This window comes from Chionomys nivalis, chromosome 23, assembly GCF_950005125.1.
Source record: "Chionomys nivalis chromosome 23, mChiNiv1.1, whole genome shotgun sequence".
Taxonomy (NCBI): domain Eukaryota; kingdom Metazoa; phylum Chordata; class Mammalia; order Rodentia; family Cricetidae; genus Chionomys; species Chionomys nivalis.
In genome coordinates, this window is record NC_080108.1 from 43716678 (window position 1) to 43735666 (window position 18989).

The window sequence follows — 18989 nt, forward strand, 5'->3', positions numbered from 1 at the left end:
AACAGGTGAACAGTAGGAGGCGCTGTGCAGCTTGGGCCCATTGCTCACCTTTTTTCAAGCTGCAGGAACTGTGGCAGTCTGTGAGGTTGGACTCTGTCTGGACCACCACAGGACTGGAGTCAGAGACACTGCAGAAGCGGGCCCTTTACCCGAAGAAGGTGCTGGGAACAGAGGAGCTGTGCAAGGCTGCAATGGCTGCTGGTGCTGTCTTCGACCCCATGTGTTCAAGAGAGAAGTCGAGGGTCAGGGTTTGAGCTCACACTACTTGCAGATAAGCCTGCTTCAGGACCCCTCTGGCCCCCATCTGCTGTTCTGAAAACTCCTGCGTGCCTGTATGGGATTTCAGCTTGGTGGCCTAGCTGGCCCAGCTCATGGAGGCTCTCATGTTTCACTAAGCTTGGCCTATGTTTCCCCAGGATCATGGTGGTCTTGCTGAGTCTGATGTGGCTCCGCTCCACGTCTTCCAGATGCTGAAGGCCATGTGTGCTGAACAGTTACTGGTGAGGATTCCCATCAGGAATTGGACGTTAGAGGTGTGTCTAGTACTTCCGGTCGGAGGGTGGCCGGGATGGGGGAGGGGTGAAGAGCTACAGGCTGGCTTGGCTCTGAATGGCTCAGCCTGTCTTTGGGTTTCCTCCCTGGGTCTGCAGACCAATTCAACTTCCAGGGACCTTAGTTGGCTCTACCATTGGGATCACACTGCTGGATAACAGAGTGGTCCACGCAGTCGATGGTCCTTCTGTCTGACTCCTTCCCACCTCTTCACCATGCCTCCATTTCCACAGGAACTGGAATAAGTGTGGCTTTGGTCTCCATCTACCTGACAATAACAGCCTCAGGGAAGCACTCAGAGAAAAGGGCATTACCACTCCTGGACATATATCCAAAGATATATGCTCAAACATACTACAGACATTTGTTCATCTATGTTCATATCAGCAGTATGTATAATAGCCAAAACATGGAAAACGCCTAGAAGCCCCTCAACCAAAATGGAGTACTACACAGTGATAAAAAACAAAACAAAAACAATGACATCTGGAAATTTGGATGCAAATGGATTGAACTAGAAAAAAATCCTGAGTGAGGTAACACAGACTTTATTCAAGGTAATCATGGTATGTACTACCTCATAAGTGGATATAAGATGTAAGATAACCAGCGTGTAGTCCATGGCCCCAGAGAGGTTACGTAACAAGGCGAACCTTAAGAGAAACATACATAGATCACCCTGGGAAGGAGAAATAGACAAGATCGCTTGAGAAAATTGGGAACGTGGGAGTGAAGGAGAAGGGAGGGCACGAGTGCGGGGAGGAAGAAAGAAGGGGAGCAAGAAGGAGAATATGAAGAAACAAAATGGTTGAGATGGGGAAAGGACAGGGAGGGAGAGCAAGGCAAGAGATATCTTGATTGATGGAGCCATTATGGGACAGGCAAGAAAGCTGGCACTAGGGAAATTCCCAGGAATTCAAAAGACAGCTAAGACCCTAAGCAGTATTGGAGACTGCCTGAACTAGCCTCGCCCTGTAGTCAGATTGATAACTATTTTAAATGACACCATAAAACCTTAATCCAGCAACTGATGGAAGCAGAGTCAGAGAGCCACAACTGAGCACTGGGCAGAGCTCCTGAAGTCCAGTCAAATAATGGAAAGAGTGAGAATATGAGCAAAGAGGTGAAGAAGATGGTGGGGATACCCACTAAAACAGTTTACCTGAGATATAGGAGCTCACCATCTCTGGCAGGACATGGAAGGAACCAGCATAAAACCAACTAGGACCTTAGAATGTGGATGACAGTTATATGGCTTGGGCAGACTGGAGGGGGGCACTGACTCTGTCAGCAGGATTTATCCCTACTGTTTGTACTGGCTTTTTAGAACCTGTTCTCTTTGGAGGAATACCTTGCTCAGCCTCGATATAGTAGGGAGGACCTTGGTCTTTCCTCAAATTAATGTGCCTTACTCTCTCTGAGGAGTGGATGGTGTGGGGTGTGGGAAAGAGAAGGGTATGGTAGGAAGGGAGGGAGTGAGAACTGGTTTTGGTATGTAAAATGAAAAAAGATAGTTTTTAAATTAAAAAGTACAAAACGTTTTCTTGATTAACTATTTTCTTGATTGGCATGTACTGTCCAACTTTATCTCCTTTCATTTATTCTAGTTTAAAATACTTTTTTCTCAGATACGAGGCTAGCAATGCTGATTGCATCCTGGTCCTATTTGCTTGGAATATTTTTTCATCCTTTCACTTTGAGAAGGTGTTTTTCCTTTAGATCTGAGTTTCTTTTAGGCAACAGAATGATATATTTTGTTTCTTAATCCATTCAACTAGCCTATATCTCTTAAGAATTCAAGGCCACTAATATTTAAAGCTATTATTGAAAATTGTGTGCTGATTTCAGGCATTTTTTGTAGCTTGTGTGCCTAGACAGTTTTTGTTTCTGCAGTTTTGCTTTGATTTCTTTCCACAGTCTCTTACACCAAATTATTGCTTCCAGCATTCTCTACAGGGCTGGCTTGTTGCACATGAATTCATTTAATCGTTTGTATCATAGAAGTGTCTCCTATTGACATCAACTATGGTAGGTAGTTTTGCTGGGCATAGGAGTCTAGGTTGGCATTGTGTTTTAGAATTTGAAGTACACTGCTTCAGGCTCTTCTGGCTTCCAAAGATTTATGTGAGAAATCAGTTGGTTTTCTGATGAGCTCTTTCTTTTACTTGTGGCTTGTGTTTTTTCTCCTGTAGTTTTCAATATTCTTTTTATGTTATATATATTTAGTGTTATGCATATAGTACAACTTGGGGAGTTTCTTATTTTCATCTTGTCTATTTGGTATTCTGTGTACGGGCATGTCTTTCTTTAATTCGGGAAAGTTTTCTTCCATATTTTTTTTGATCTGGTCTATGCCATTGACTGGACTACTCCCTTAGCAATGCTTATAATTTAAGTATTTTATATTTTCATAACACCCCAAAATTCCTACATACTCCTTTCTAGTATTTGAATTTTTTCATATTTACTTGTGTGGCCTAATTCCTCTACTTTGTAACATGGTGTTCTATCCTCTACTTGTAAGGTGTTTCCTGGAGTTCTGTTACTGGGACATTGAGTTTTCCATTCCATCTTCATTTCAGACTTAGCTCTCTTCACTGTTTGGTTTTCAAATCCTGGATTGCCTTTTTTTTTTCTTTCAGCCTTATATTTGTGTTTTCCTGGATATCAGTTGGGCATTTATTCTCTTTAATTCATTCTCTTATTTGTGTCTTTTAAAAATTTATTTATTAATTTGATTTAGTGTATGATAGTACTTTGAAAGATCTATGTCCTGGGGTTTTAACTACATAATTCTCACTGCAGACCATTTCTAGAGGACAGGTGGGTTTGGGGGCAGAGACATCCTGTTTTGACCTTTCATATTGTTTGTGTTTTGTGAAGAGATTGAGTTATGTGTACTTTTTGTTGTTTGTGTGTCTGATGTGGACACAGCAAGCTGGGGCAGGAGCAGGGCTCCTCAGACTGTCCTGGGGTGTGGGGTATGGTACTGTGGTTCTGTCTGAAGATTGTGTTTAGGGCAGGGTTGTGACTGTGAACTCATAAGCTGGGCTAAACTTCAGACCAGGGTCAGCGTGGAGGCAGGGCATGACATGGGGCATGACATGATGAGATCTGTAAGACAACAGTAGAAATACATATTTCATTTCTAACAAATATTAAACCACCTTTCTGATATTATGGGCAGAGTATTAATGGTAGTTACGAAGGCATAACTTTTTTTAGGGTAAAAATTAACTAAGTCCATGGTATTTGGTCAGTTGATGAATTTTCGCTAGAGATAAATTTAATTTAGAATCTGCACTCCATGATACAAAATCCAATTAAACTGCCTGTGTATTATTTTTATATTTACATAATTAATTTTAATCAATTTTGGATTTCTAAGTACCCATTCATAGTATTTGGTTATTTTATCTCTATGTGTATGGTTCTATTTATCTTTATATTCACCATTTAGGAAGACAGATAAAGAGAGAAAGGAGATCACCACAGAAAGTTTGTATATAATTTAATATGAATCAATAATAACTTATACATATAAACACAATAATTCATTTGGATTTTATATGTATATATGTATAATCATATTTTGAAATAGTTCTTCTGTCATTTTTATTTTGAACCTTCATGGTTCTTATAGAGCTTATTGAGAAATAATTTTTGTACCTGTCTTGTACAAGCTTGAACTTACATTTTCTGATCCTGGTAATGGTGCAGACACACTTGTTGTCTGTTGTCTTTTCAGTTTATGAAAACAGTATGATATGTTGTTAGGTTTCTGGTTTCTCTCAGTTCCCTTCTCATTTTAAGGATATCATGAAGATGCAAGTTCACAGTTAGTGTTTTTATATGATGCACTAGCAGTTACTCACATCAACACTTTACATCCTGTAAGGGCTGAGGGTCTTGTTTCATCTCCTAACACAGGATTGACAGAGTTCAAGTTTTCTATATTTGAGTGTGATCAGTGCTGGTTGCCTTGTGGTTGAACTTGTTTTCCCAGCATGTTGGAAATCATCTGCCTGATTTAATTCATGTTCTCAGAGCACTTTTCTATGCATGCTTAATTTGTACAACAGCACCTTGTCCTCTGTGGAGCCTCCCAAGGCACAGAATAGGTGCAGAGGCTCCCAGGAACTTCCCAAAGATCGCTGGGTGTCTGACACAGCGTCACTTTGTCGTCAGAGACAGACTCTTAGCTGTAATTAGCTCCAGTGGATGAGACTGGGATTATCCAGAGTACCAGACAGATGTGGCTGGGAAAATGAGTTCCCACAGGGAAGAGGTGACAGCCCAGCTGGTCCTTCTATGTTGTTTACAAACTGGGGAAGCTGAGTTTTCCCATTGGTAGCGCCCCTTCTCCATTCCCAGGCCAGGGCTGCCCTGGTGAAGAGCAGGACTTGACTAGCAGGGCAGTGGGAGAGGAGTGGATGGTGCACCCTCTATGTAACCCTATCTGGGGCCTCCCTTCACTTCATTCACAGAAAATTCTCAGGCTGCCTTGTGCTTATTTCTCTACTTCATTTGCAGTAAGTGCTTAAGGCTGAAGACCTGGGGGAGAGCCTGGGGCACTAGGATGGTTTCTACTAAAACAACAGAGCTGTATCTGTCCAGGACATTGTCTGTGTGCTCACTGAATCCTAGTAAGTAGCATACATGAAAAGAACAACTTCACAAAAAATTATAACACATATATCTGTAGTTTTGATAAGGGCTTTTGTTTTTTATATCTTTCTGAAATATTAGATTGGATTTATATCTTGGCTTTTTAAGGATACCTTCACGGTTTGTTGTAGGACAATTAATAAAAACCCAGAGACAGATATTGGGGTTCAATCTAAAGATCAGCAATGTAAAACTGTCAGCTTCTGGCTGTTCCCTCTACCTCAGTCCAAAATTAGGATTGTCGTTTTGGACTGAGGTGGAAGTGTCAGTGGCTGACTGTTTTGCTTTTCTGACATTCAGGTTGAACCCCAGTATCAGTCTCTGAGTTTTTATTAGTCGTACTACAGTTTATCTTTTTGTTTGTATCCATTTGCAATTCTTCTAGTAGAATACACCACTTCTGAAGGAATTCACTGTGCTGTACTCATATTTTGAAAGTCAGGAGACACTTAAAATCATTTCAATAAAAATTTCATGTGTATATTCATTGATTGTATTATGTAATCCTTTCATATTTTAAGGCTATTTTATTGCATCATTGCAAAAGTGTTCTATTGCTATACAATAATTAGATGTTGGCCTGTGGCCAAATTAATCATTTTATTTTACTACATAATGATTATCAAAGTAACTTTTGGAGACCATTAAATTATCTCTAAGTAACATATTTTGCTATTAATAATTTTTGTGATGTTCAAATATTATTTTAAGATCTCTAAGTATTTTACACATTAAATGGAACTTACAATACTGATCAGAATACTAATTTGGGTAAGGATTATAGAAATGAAATAAATACAGTTTTCAACCTTTAGACAAGATTACATATGTTTGAGAAAGCATAATATAGAAATATTTAGAACTTGATTTTTTTTCACCCCAAATATCAAACTAGGTCAATTTATTAAAGATTTATTCACTGAATTATAAGTTAAAATCCTGCTTAGTTTCTGAGTTATTATATTATTGACAATTTCTGAACTCAGTGAAGAAGTTTTCTAATATCTATGTGTCTTTACAATGGAAGGCAGAGAAGGTTTTGTAAAAGTGGAAAAAATGCTGTCACAGGATTGTCCATTTGACCAGGAATTTGATATTAATATTCATTTAAGTTTTAAATGTTGCAGATTATTGTTTGCCTTCAATTATTAATGTGGAAAGTCTGTATTTTATGCACTTAGAAGGGTAATGCCATGAAGCCAGGATGCCCTTGGCAAGGAGCCTGCAATGTGAAGGCTTTAGTGCTCCTTTCCCTCAAGTCAAGCATCTGACACAGGCACTGGAGTCTCCTGTTGTCTCCATGGAGAAGTACAGGATGCATGTCCTGGTTTTAGGGACCACAGTGTCATGCCCTATTGGTTTCCTGACATCCTGAGATTGTAAGACTTTGAGAGAGTGCTTTTTATAGAGAATTCCACTTCACCACACGGCTGCATTCAGGATCCTGTGCCGGGTTTCTGTGTTCTGTCTCTACACTGGCGCTTCTGCCACCTACTGTTTTCTCAGAACTAGAGTTGAGAGTGGCCACTCACAAACACTGTTTTCAGCAGCTCTGTGTCTTGTAGACTTGCCTACAGGCTAATTTGATGGAGGCATTTTCTCGATTGAGATTTTTTTTCCCAGATGATGTTGACATAAAAATTTTCTGGTACAGATAGTTTTGCTAGTCTTTTTAATAGTGATGCTCCTTACTTTATCCATATGAATACTCTGTGTATGTACATGTATGTACACATTTACACATACCTACACCTTAGGTTTAAATTAAATTTACACAAATTTATGGGAAAACCAGAATTAGGAAGGTGAACTTGTTCTGCCTCATGCATCTCCTGAGATTCATGGATTTTCATCCTGAGATCAGCAATCTATGCTTGTTTCTTTTTATAGTGAATACTAATTGGTGTGTCCATATTTTGATTTCCCTGGCATATTAAGGAGACTCAATTTCCTTTTCTTTACGACTAACCTATAGGTGATTTCTCTGAAACTGCTTCTTACACATTGTTCACAGGTCATGTCTGTATTATTCTAAATTCCAAGATGCTTCAGTGTTGAGAGCAGAACACAAAGTGAACTTTAAAAATCAGATAATCAGCACACAATGCCTTTAGATGAACATTCATATTGTTTAAAATGTTTGGTTATTAGTTCCTGTGGGTGTAGACAAATTTCCAAGAGGAACCATAAAATGATTGCATGGTAGCTCCTGCCTCTGCCCCATGATAACCATGGTCTTTTCTTGCCCAAGTTCAGCAGCCAGGACCGTGTGAACTTTATAGAGGATGCCGTCTGATGATCCAGCAGTTCAAGCCTTTTCAACACCATTTACAGAAGGATGCATGACTGAAAGAGGTGAGCCGAAGATCTTGAAATGGCATAGAAACATTATATTTGTTATTTATATAGCTACAACTATTTTATCCCAGTTTAGTGGAGGCTTGTAATGTATTATATAAATGTGCCTATGTATAATTATATATAATCAGTTGTTGTAAAGATTAACTAGGATAATTTGAGAAAGTAGTTTGCCCTGAATCCTAGCAATATAGTGCAGTTTGGTGCCTGTCATTCTTTTCAGTAGCAGTGTCCAAGGTACTTAGACATTACTGCTAAATGTCTAATTTCTAGCAGAAATATTCTGCTGAAATACAAGGGGCGTCATCTCTATTTACTGAAGCCAGAGGTGTTTCAAGGGCAATGGTGTATTAAGTGGAACCTCAAGAAAGGCTTCTAGAAAATCACCTTGATGTGTATTAAAGATGGTCAAAAACTGCACATATGACGATGATTTTTGGATATCAGCATAACACTTGATACTCTGAACCTGATAGAAGAGAAAACAGGTAACACAGTTGCTCTTGTGATGATTGTCTATTGTCTATTGTCTTTGAGTCATCTCTACTCCTATAAGGAACCCCTTACCTGTATGCCTGTAAGTAAACACAATAAAATTCATCATGTTGGATTTTGGGGTAATCAACCACTTTATGATCAGTTTTAAGGCCTAATTTACAAAATGAAATTGTTGTGTAACAATACAAGGGAGACACAAACAATTGTCTAATCACTCTAGACAGTGAACTAATGACAGATACCACCGAAGTTCACCTTACATCACCCAAAGCTGGGAATCTGGAGCTCACTACATGCCCTGCATACAGCTCATGGGTAGAAAAGTATCCTTTCCAGGCTGTTCGGGTCGCCTCACCCTCTTTGAAGGTGTCTCAGCAGTCCTTACTGCTTCTATATGCTTGGGAAGGGAAGGGACTGGAGAGTTTGGCCAGTTTTAAAAAGTTCCTGACCCTATTTTGAGTTGTTTACTTCCTGTGCTTGAGTTTTCTTACAAGAAGGAACGCTTGATCTCCCTTAGACCATCCAGCTGTTTCTCCTTTCAGTAAAAATCCTGTCTGAAGATATTAGTGGTTTTATGTCTCCTTCAACATCCAGTCTTTAAGGAGCTTCCCTCCAAGATGGAAGGTTTAATCTCTGAGGAAACTGCGATAGGACAGAAACCACACTCAGCACCATTTCAGGCTGGATAGCTCGTGGGCCCTACTGCCGTTATTCTGATAAATTCTATTCTGCTAGTGTTAAACAGGTTTTCTGTTGACTTGTCATTATAACCATGGGTTAATTCAGCTCTCAACTCTTCTATATTAAGTAGATGGTGAGTAACACAGAGACTCACATAAGATCAATCTCTTGAGAGTGAAGGAATAAGGAATTCTCATCCCTAAAAGGTACATTTGTATCACACACTCCTCTCCAAGCACTCAGGGGTCACTATGGGAGAGGGGACAGAGTGCAAGAGTTGAGGTATTGGAGGATTAGAACAGTGCCTTCTGCACACAGCCAGGAGGCCACACAGTTTAAACTCACAGTTATGACAGCAGACACAACACCTGTACAAATTTAAACCAACCAAATCCCAGAATGCAGAGGGGAGGTGGGCAGGAAGGACCATTCCTAGCAAAGGGGTTACAGGCAATTGATCGCTGTGGATGGAGGAAGGGTCAGTTTTCTTAGTATTCACTTATAAGTCACCGTGCTCCAGTAATGGCTGAACATCCAGGAGTATATGGACAACAAAAATTGAGCTTGATGTGGAAGCTGCAGAAATGGCTCAGAAGTTAAGAATACTGACTGCTCTTCCAGACAACCTGGGTTCAAATCCCAGCACCCACATAGAGACTCACAGCCACTTGTAACTTTAGTTACAGAGGATCCTATATAATCTTTTGGATTATGTAGGTATCAGGCACACAAGTGTTATATGGAAATAAATGCAGGCAAAGCATTCATATCTATAAATAAAATAAAATTTCAAATTGGACTTTATGGGTTTAAAAGAGGACACAAAGTTGGACACATAGGGAAGATGGGTGATCAAGGAGTAAGCGGAAAATATAATAACATTTGTACAAAATTCTCAAAAATTGTTAATTATTTTAAAGAAAATCTTAATGATGACATTGAGTTTTTTCTTCCTTCCTTTCTCAACCTACATCTCCTTCTTTCTACATACAGAATATTTCCCTCTGTCATGGAGATAAATGAAATGTACATTCATGTCATCATTAAGAACATTTGTTATTTCCAAATTGGCATTGGAATCTCAGCCAGCACCTTCCTTCTTTTGCTGCATGTCTTCATGGTCCTTCAAGACTACAGAATTAAGCCCATGGATCTGATCACATGTCACTTGGCCCTCATTCATATTGTGATGCTGCTCATTGTATTAGGTTTTTGGTCTCCAAACCTGTTTGAGTCACTGAATTTACAGAATGACTCCAAATGCAAGGCATTGTTTTACCTGCACAGGGTGATGAGGGGCCTCTCCATATGTATCACCTGCTTCCTGAGTGTGTTACAGGCCATCATCATCAGCCCAAACACTGACTGGGTGGTTAAAACCAAACAAACACTTACAAATTATATCATGTATATTTTCTTGTTTTTCTGGTTTCTCAATTTGTCTTTCAGTAGTAATGTCATCTTGTACACTCTAGGTTATTCCAACACAAGCCAGACAAATCCCCTTGTGATCAGTGAATACTGCTCGATATCTCCAAGTACCCCCATTAGGAGGGGACTGTTTTTTATCTTGACATTTTCCAGGGATGTCTTCTTTGTGGGGCTCATGATGTTCTCTAGTGCATACATGGTGTTTCTGTTGTTCCGGCATCATAGGCGATCACTGCATCTCCACAGAAGCAGCTTCTCTGTAAGACACTCCCCAGAGCAAAGAGCCACCTGGACCATCCTGGCTCTGGTGAGTGTCTTTGTGGCCGTATACTGGATGAACCTTATCATTTCATCCTACTCAACGTTGCTCTGGAGGTATGACCCCGTCCTTCTGAGTCTTCAGAAACTTGTACTCAATGCCTATGCTACTGTGTGTCCAGTGATACAAATGACTTTCCAGAAAAGAATACATGATATTGTGAGATTCATGTACTGGAAATATTGTTATTTTATGACAGAATAAGGCTGGGCTTTTTTTTCCTTGAAAGAGATTATCTAACAATCAAGTAACTAATCAAGAAATACAACACTCTTTTTTCTGGTTTAAATAAATGTATGTAAGTCATATTAATAGATGTAATTTTAAAGATGTTACCATCAACTACTATATAATTATTTTGATTCAATGCTCACCATAATTGATTTTTCTTTTTTCTTGTTTTATTTTAAAATTTTTATTCATGTCCCATAACCCCTTCCTCTCCTCCTTCCAATACCCTCACCTTCCCCCACCTCAACACCAACCACTCCTCAGAAAGAGTAAAGCTTCCCATGGGGAGTCCACAATGTCTGACATATGAAGTTGAGACAGGATAAAAACCCTCACCATTGCATCAAGCCTGAGCAAGACATCCCACCATAATGAATTAGCTCCAAAGAGTCAGCTCACACACCAGGGACAGATTCCTGTTCCACTGTCAAGGGTCCCCTCAAACAGATAAAAGCCAGACAACTGTTGGCCATATGCACAGGGCCTAGTTTCATCCCATGCAGGCTCCCTAGCTATCTGTCTAGAGTCTGTGAGTTCTCATGAGCTCAGGTCAGCTGTCACTATGGATTTCCCCATCATGATCTTGACCTCACCTGGTTCATATATAAAAAGCTGAATGGCCAATAGCAAGACAGGAGTAAAGACAGGCAGAGTCAGCAGGCAGAGAGAATATATAGAAGGCAATATCCGGGAGAATGGAAGGAGGAGGAAGAACAAAGAGAGGAGGATGGTAGGGTGATGGGAAACTTCAGCCAATCACATTCTTTTTAGGGTATGTCCCCCTGGGGCCACAAAAAACAAATAAAACATCAAGGTGCGCTCGCCTCTTCCTCTTTGCTCCCTGTGCTCCTGGTCGCTGGAACCCTGGCTGTGTAAGTTTTCTTTCCTCCATTTATTAAAAGCTGAATCTATTATATTATGCTGGTCTGGTTAATTCTAACTTATCGGTAGACCACGCCCCCATCAGTTGGCGCCCAAGCATGAGGCTTTTTGGATACCCACCAGCGACTTCTCTCACTGGGGCCTCCCTCCCCTCCACACAGCCCAGAGCAGCCCTCTGTGTGCAACTACTCTGCCACCACTGTGGAACTGGCGAGTGAGCGAATGGAGCTCAGGAAACATGACTTGTCTCCAGCCCAGCCTACCCACTGCGGCCCCGCCCCGGCCCCGCCCAGTGCAAACGCCCGCCATACTTGCCTGCGCCCAGCAGCAGGACCCGCACACAGTGCCATTGTTAGCTGCCCTCCACGCACAGGACCACTCCATGTCCCCTCCTCGCCGCCCCTGCTGAGTCCAACCTATGCTGCCGCCTGCCTGTAGTTAAATAATTTACATAGCACACGGTCTGTGAGTTTAACCTCTGGATTTGAGTAATTCTCTTCCCATCTCTGTACCATGTTTTAACTTTGCCACAAGGGGCATAGCCAAACAGACAGGCCATCTAATGTTGGATATTCAGGCTCTAAAACCATGGGCTAAATAGATTTCTTCTTAAGGTCCTGGCTTCAGGTACTTTGTACTTTAGATACCAGAATAAACACAAACGCCTATTCTGTTACATTACAGCTTTGAAAAAGAATATGTTTTGTATCTAGGCTCTGTTTTTTTAAATTGACAATTATATGTCTTAATCTGCCTGTGAAAAAGCAAGATGCTCGGAAAAGGCAAATTAAACCATGGTCCTGACTTGCTCTGCTCACAACACAAGGAGACAATGTTACAACAGATGTAAGATTCCTTGTAGGTATTGTGACTTCTCCAAATTCAATTTTCCCTTTTCAGTAATCCACGTCAGAAGCTAAATTAGATCAGCCAGGATGGATACTCCTGAAAGGCTTACAGGAGCTACCCAACAATTCACCAACAAATCAACAAGCAAGCAGACTGAGAAATGAGTGTATCTAATTATCCTCCAATGGCCAGCATAAGAGCTTACAGCACTAATGTCTTAGCTAAGGTTCTGAGTCACCAGGGTCCCACTAATACCGTCACATGACTTCCCATATGTATGGGCATCGTTTCTCAAGCTGCTTCACCCGCAGAAAAACCTGCAGTACTTAAGTAGCTTCCTCTTCAGGAAGATGTTAATGACTGCCTAGAACATTCTGTGAGGCTCCTATTCAGAGTCCAGCAGCATTTCAGAAATATAGCGAAGTCAGGAGTGATGCCGCACACCTTTGACACCAGTACTTGGGAGGCAGGGGCAGGTGGCTCTCTGAGTTTGAGGCCAGCCTGCTCTACAGAGTGAGTTCTAAGATAGTCAGAGCTATACAGATGAAATGCTGTCTTGAGAGAAATGGAGATAGGAAGATAGGGAAGAAGGCAGGAACGAAGGAGAGAGAGAAAGAGCGAGAGTGAGAGAGAGGGAGAGAGAGGGAGAGGGAGAGAAAGAAAGAAAGGGAAAGGAAATATAGAGAGCAATGGCAATTTTTTTAATCTGCTGGGCATCCTCATTCTGTGCGGACTTTGAACACATTCTCCACATTCCTTGGGTAAGAAGTATGGACTGGCTAATTTGCTTTCTGTTTACAAGTAATTTTTTTAAAGAACAAATTCACCCATCAAGATTATAAGATAGGAACAATGCATTCAGCAATCCTTAGGCTCCTTACATAACATGGCTTGACATGGGGTCAATGCCCAGTCAAAGCTTTCTGATAAGTATGCTATTATTTTAGTTAAATAATAATCACACATAAACATGACCTCATGGCCTCGGGCAGGGCCATAAACACCTGTCCTGGACCTTCTCACCCACCTTCACCCTGATCTTGGGAGTCCTTGCTATCTTAAAGTTGCTCTGACTTGAATTCCAGCCCTCAAGGGAGGGGAAAACCCACCAACAAATAACCATGTACCTGTGGTGGGGACAGTGTCCGAGGGGTCCTTGTCCAAACAGCTAAACTCTGTGCCTTCTCTCACCTGAAATGAGACACGCAGGGGATGAACAAATGCACCAACTGGACTAGAACTTGGGGGAGAGGATTGGGGGTTGGCCCTATATACTGGAAACGACCACTCACAATTAAAACAGAACAGAACTAGTCTGTTAAGATCTCTCTCTCTTTCAACCTCATAGCTCACTGTTCATAACACATTGTTCCAATCTGTCTCCTCCTCCTTCACCTGAGCTCAAGCCATTAATAGTCCTGTCTACAGTGTTGCAGGTCCTCATCAGTACCACCTCCTTTAGGCTGGAGGTCCCCTCCTCTCCCTTCGCAATGGTCTCCCTCTCTCTCTCAGGAAGATGTAACTGTGACCTTCCCCTGCCTAGATTCTCAGCCAAGCCAGGCCCTTCTGTCCATGCTGCCTATTGTTGTGTCCTCCAGGATGACAATGGTGCCAAGCATCTAGGAAATACTATTCGCTGATTGGACAAATAAATTGCTGCCATATATTAACCTCAGTATAAAATCCATCTATCCTAACACTTCCCGACTCTAGTCTGTCCTTGACCAAAGTCTTGATACCCTCCCATACCTCTGAGCCTTTGCTTAAGGCATTCCTCCAACTCTTTCCTCTTCTCCATTTTCTTACCCTTCTGCCTCCCAGGTTCACCCCTAGTCATCCTTCAAAGTTGAGATCATCTTTAGGAAAGTCATCTTTAACTTTTTGAGTTGGTTTTTCTTCCTCTGTATTCGCAGAAGACCCAACACAAAATTTTAATTCCAGTTACTATAGTGTTTGTAATTACTGGCTGGTGTGTCCATTTCTCTACCAAACTGTGTGCTTTTGGACTAGCAGTGTGCTTTATTCATGTTTTAAAATCTCATGTCTAGGATTCACCTATACATCTTCTTCATCACCTAACAGATCACGACTCGGCCCTGGCCCCGAGTCCTTGCCCCTCTGAGCTTCCGTTCTAGAGTTATAAGAGAGACTTAATAATGCATCCTGAGGGAAAACAGCAATATATAGAAACCAATAGCAACACTTTGATAGGATTCCCTGCATTCTAGACACTGGAGTAAATGCTTTCTCTTTCTTAATACATTTTGTAACTCCACATGGTGAGACTATCACAGTCACAACTTCCCAAATGAAAACCAAAGGCGCGGGGAGGTTGAGGGCCTTTCTTATCCACACACAGCCAGGATCTGGAAGACTCCGGATTTGAAGGTAGAGCCAGTGGCTTCATCTCACTATGCCTGCTTCCTTCTAGGTGCATTTATGATATTAGAAAATATGGGGCCCGTTGGTAACTCAGGAATCTTTCTCGTTGCATTTCTTAAGAGTAGAAGCTCACTCTACCACTTGGAGCGAATGCTCCCATGGAAAGGGAAGGACCAAGTCATCTTTATCCACCTTTGTCCTGGTTCTCTGAGAGCAAAGACGTCAGTCTTTCGGTGTTTGAGCCCTGAGGAGTGCAAAGTGTCCTATCTAATCTCAGCGGGAAGAATCCAGGTGACTCTGAGATGATAAGCCACAATCCAGATGTGTACAGTGCAGGTAAGGTTGGACTTTAAGGCTATCTGGTCCCCAAACTACCTGGTTCCAGACCTCAGCTCCCTTCTCCCTCTACCCTGACAATTCTATTTTCTTCCTCCTCAGATTAAAGGCTCAAGGACTAGCCAAAGATTAGTGGAGGATCCGAGGTCTCTTTTCAAATTGCCACAGTGCCATGGAACCCCAACTACCTCATGTAGCTGTGAGAGCTACATGGAGTCAGGTCTAAGATGGTGTTGATCCGGGCCACCAAGAGCAAGCCACACATACACTTGAGGTCCTTTGCCCCCCAGTCTTCCCTGGCTGAATTTCAGGTACCTGTTGCAGTTTCCAGAACTCCACAGCTCTCGGTGTGCCCAGAGGCCAGTGGAGTTTTTAGGACACAATGAACCATGTGGAAGGTTACAAAGACTCACGTCTGTCCTGCCCTTACCTGAAGTCTTCCTATGGGTTTCAGCTGTTTGGCCTGGTCGTTGCTATTTCTGTAGGTGAACAGATAGGGGCTCTCCTGTAGACAAAGGTAACATATAGCCATGACCCAGAGCTCCCCATCCCATAGTAATCAAGCCCATCATCTTCGATATGGTTAACTGAAACGTTCATGATATAAGGTTTCAGGTGGGGGCAGGGTCCAAGAGAGACACTGAGGAGGGGTGTTGGGGAGTAAGGAGTTTATTTTTTTTTTTAAAAAAAAGGAGTGTCACAGACAAGCAGACAGATAAAACATACATGGTGAGGGCTCCAAGGACAGCTCAGAGCCCAGAGAGAGACAGCCTGGTGGGGTCTCTGAAGAGTTGTACAGAGCCTTGGTGCAGAATGAGATTGGGGGTTGGTTTCACAGTAGAAGTCTGTGAGCCGGACATAAGTCAGGGAAAGGGCTGGGGAAGAAGGTATGTGATAATATCCCCATCCCCTTGGGTATAAATTCTCTTCCCAGTGCAGAGACCCTGGCCCCAGGGTTCTGTTAGCCAGGGACTTGGTAGGTATCTGTCAGTTTCTGTGACTGGGAAAAGGCTGCTGAGGGTGTTATGGCCTGGGCAGTGGCTGGATTCTAACACTGAGTTTTCACACCTATCTTCTCCATGAATCCAGACCTTTCCCTGCCCCTTCTCTTTCTGTTTCCTGATGGCCTCCTGAAGAAGGTCCCCGGGGCTTTGAAACAGCCCACTTGCAAGCTACTCATCTCTGATACTTCCTTCCTCTCTGTCTCAGTGGTCTGTATCACCCAGTTAAACACAGAAATCTCAGACAGAAGACCTCATTTTAGGCTTCTTGGAAGTCAGAACAAAGAGGAAAAGAGGTTTGCCTAATCACAATAAACTTACTAATTCTGCTATCAAGAAAGCAACCCTCCCCCCAAATCAACCTGCATTCCACGAGAGAAGGAATTTCCATCATTGATGTTTAGTTATTTCCTCATCCATGTCTTTGGAAAGATTATCTATAGATTTATTACATTTTGGGCACATATTTAGGATACAGCCTTCAAGACTCCTTAGGACCTCATCAGCTCTGCCTCCCGAGGTATAGGAAGGCCTTGATGTGGCACCTGGGGCCCCAAGAAGGCTAGCGGGACCATAACTGGAGGCCAGGTGAGCTGTGGCCTTGTTCCTGTGATGCCCACAGGTATGAAGGGTCTTCACTCTGCTCTCACAGTGCACAGGAATCAGTTTTAGGACAACCTGTGCTCAGGTCCAGAACAGCAGGCCCAAGACTCTCGGGGCTAAAGTCTCAGTAACACCCCACTTTTCAGTGAAGTCCACGTTGTCACCCACACCTCACCTCACCCAGCCCAGTGTCTCCTACCTGAGACAGACATTCCAGCCTCTCTCTCTCCGATGCATCAAACAGTTCATCTTTGTGACCCACTGGCTTCATCTAGAAGAGAAGGTGACAGCTGAAACAGAGGCCTCGTGTAGGTAGCAGCCTTCCATGGCACTCCTGAGATGGGTTCCTCCAGCCAGGGAGCTCTCTGAGTCTGACTCTTGGGTCAGTAGCCCTTGTGGGCATTTCCAGCTCCATCCTAGACTGAGGGGTAAGTAGCTCAACTCTCAGGGAAGTGTGGCCTACATCTTTCTAGGGATGTGGTAGTACTCTCGTTTGAAGACCGTGGTGTGAGATTGGTGGGTTTTGGGGGGTGTTGGCTTTTGATGGGACTTCCTAGCCCACCTCCCCAGGAGTGCAGTAGGAGAAACTGAACATGGTTTGGAGCAGGTATCCAAGGCAGACAGACATTGTTATTTGGAGTCCAACCAGATTATCACAGCGGGTCACGTGGCTTCCCCAGGATGGTTACCATACTTGGCATCGTGTCCTCCCCTCAGTGTCCAGTTGGCTGGACGCTGATAAAGATTTCCATGTCAAAGACAGTAGAGACAGGGAGGAAGGACAAGCCCAAGCAGCGTGGGAAAAGCCTGTATCTTTTGCCCCAGTTTTCCCCTTCTTGCAGCTATAATCTACAGTGTGGTTCTCATCCTCCTTAATGCTGTGGCCCTTTAATCCAGTTCCCCATGCTGTGGTGACCCCCAGTCATAAGGTTATTTTCATTACTTCTTCATAACTATTTCTGCTGTTATGAATTGTAATGTAAATATCTGACATACAGGATATCTGAAATGTTTCCCCCCCCCCAGGGGTTGCAACTCACTGGTTGAGAACCATCAATCAACATGTACACAAACCCAGGTTCAATAAAAAAAAAAAAACAAAAAAAAAACAAGTCTGGATTGAAGTTTACACAGCTGCCTATGAAGTCAAACAGGCCCCAGTGTTTGGCTGGGCCACAGAGACAGAGTGACAGGGAACGCAGCTTGGCCCCCACACTCGCAGACAACAGACTGGCTAGCAACTTGAGAACAAATGGCATCGGTACCACCGCCACAGAGGCCACCCGACAGCAGACAGATGGCGCTGAGAGCAGCAGGTGGAACCAGCAGGTCATAACTGCAGCAAAAGCACCGGAGAAAGGGGAATGAAGGTCACTGAAGAACGAGATGAAGGGTTTTTTTTAGGTTTTCTTCAGTGCTGGGTGTCAAGAACGGGGCCCTCCACATGCCAGGCAAATGCTCCACTACCAAGCCACATCCTCAACCCAAGGTGGGCGAGTGTTTTTAAAACTTCTTTTTATGGACTGGGGATGTATCTCAGAAGAGTGCTTGAGTCCTGGTTTGATCCCCAGCCCTGAATAAAGACCTAGTGTGGTCATGCATGCCTGTGATCCAGTACTGTGAAGGCAGAGGTGGAGGATCAGAAACTCCAGGTCGTTCTCAAGTAGCAAGTTCAAGGCCAGCTTGGGCTACATGAGATCCTGGATATGGGGGGGGGGGGGCAGAAACACAGAGAGACAGAGACACAGAAGGAGAGGGAGGAAGCCGGGAACTTAAAAACCTGCTGCAGTGGTTGAAGGGTCTTCGACCCATGCCTTTCCCTCCTGTTTGGGAGCCTTCTGCTTTGCTCTCAGCCCTGCCACACCACAGTGCTAGGCCCTGGTAGCAGTTTTGTCCCTCATCCCCCCCCCCCCGACAAGGACTCTGACAGGGATGTGGTTGGTTACTGGCTTGGACACCCCCTCTAGCTGTCACACAGATAAACCACAATGATTCAGAAGCCCCTCAAGATCTAGTAATTCTGCATTTGTGCCCCAGATACCTGGAAGCCAGAAGAACGTTCAGGACTTGTGGCTTGTTCTGATCTGATGGGAGGAGGCAGATAAAGGGGGGGCATAATTACAGTCAGTTCTAGAGGAGTGGCAGGGAAGAAATGGGCTCTCAAACTCCTTTCAGTTTTATTTTGATGGTGGACCGTC

The 18989-nt window shown here is 43.0% G+C and overlaps 1 protein-coding gene across 1 annotated transcript in view; it reads right to left on the reverse strand.

Moving 5' to 3' along the window:
- The window catches only part of LOC130865188 (uncharacterized), a 90356-nt gene that overhangs the window by 65554 nt on the left and 5813 nt on the right, over nucleotides 1–18989 (reverse strand). The window contains exons 4-8 of the mRNA XM_057756084.1: nucleotides 16991–17062; nucleotides 15618–15692; nucleotides 13597–13660; nucleotides 11936–12052; nucleotides 1130–1205 (exon numbers count right to left, since the gene is read on the reverse strand). Coding sequence (XP_057612067.1) covers nucleotides 1130–1205; nucleotides 11936–11970 — 111 coding nt within the window. The 5' untranslated portion in view covers nucleotides 11971–12052; nucleotides 13597–13660; nucleotides 15618–15692; nucleotides 16991–17062. The remainder of the gene's footprint in view (nucleotides 1–1129; nucleotides 1206–11935; nucleotides 12053–13596; nucleotides 13661–15617; nucleotides 15693–16990; nucleotides 17063–18989) is intronic.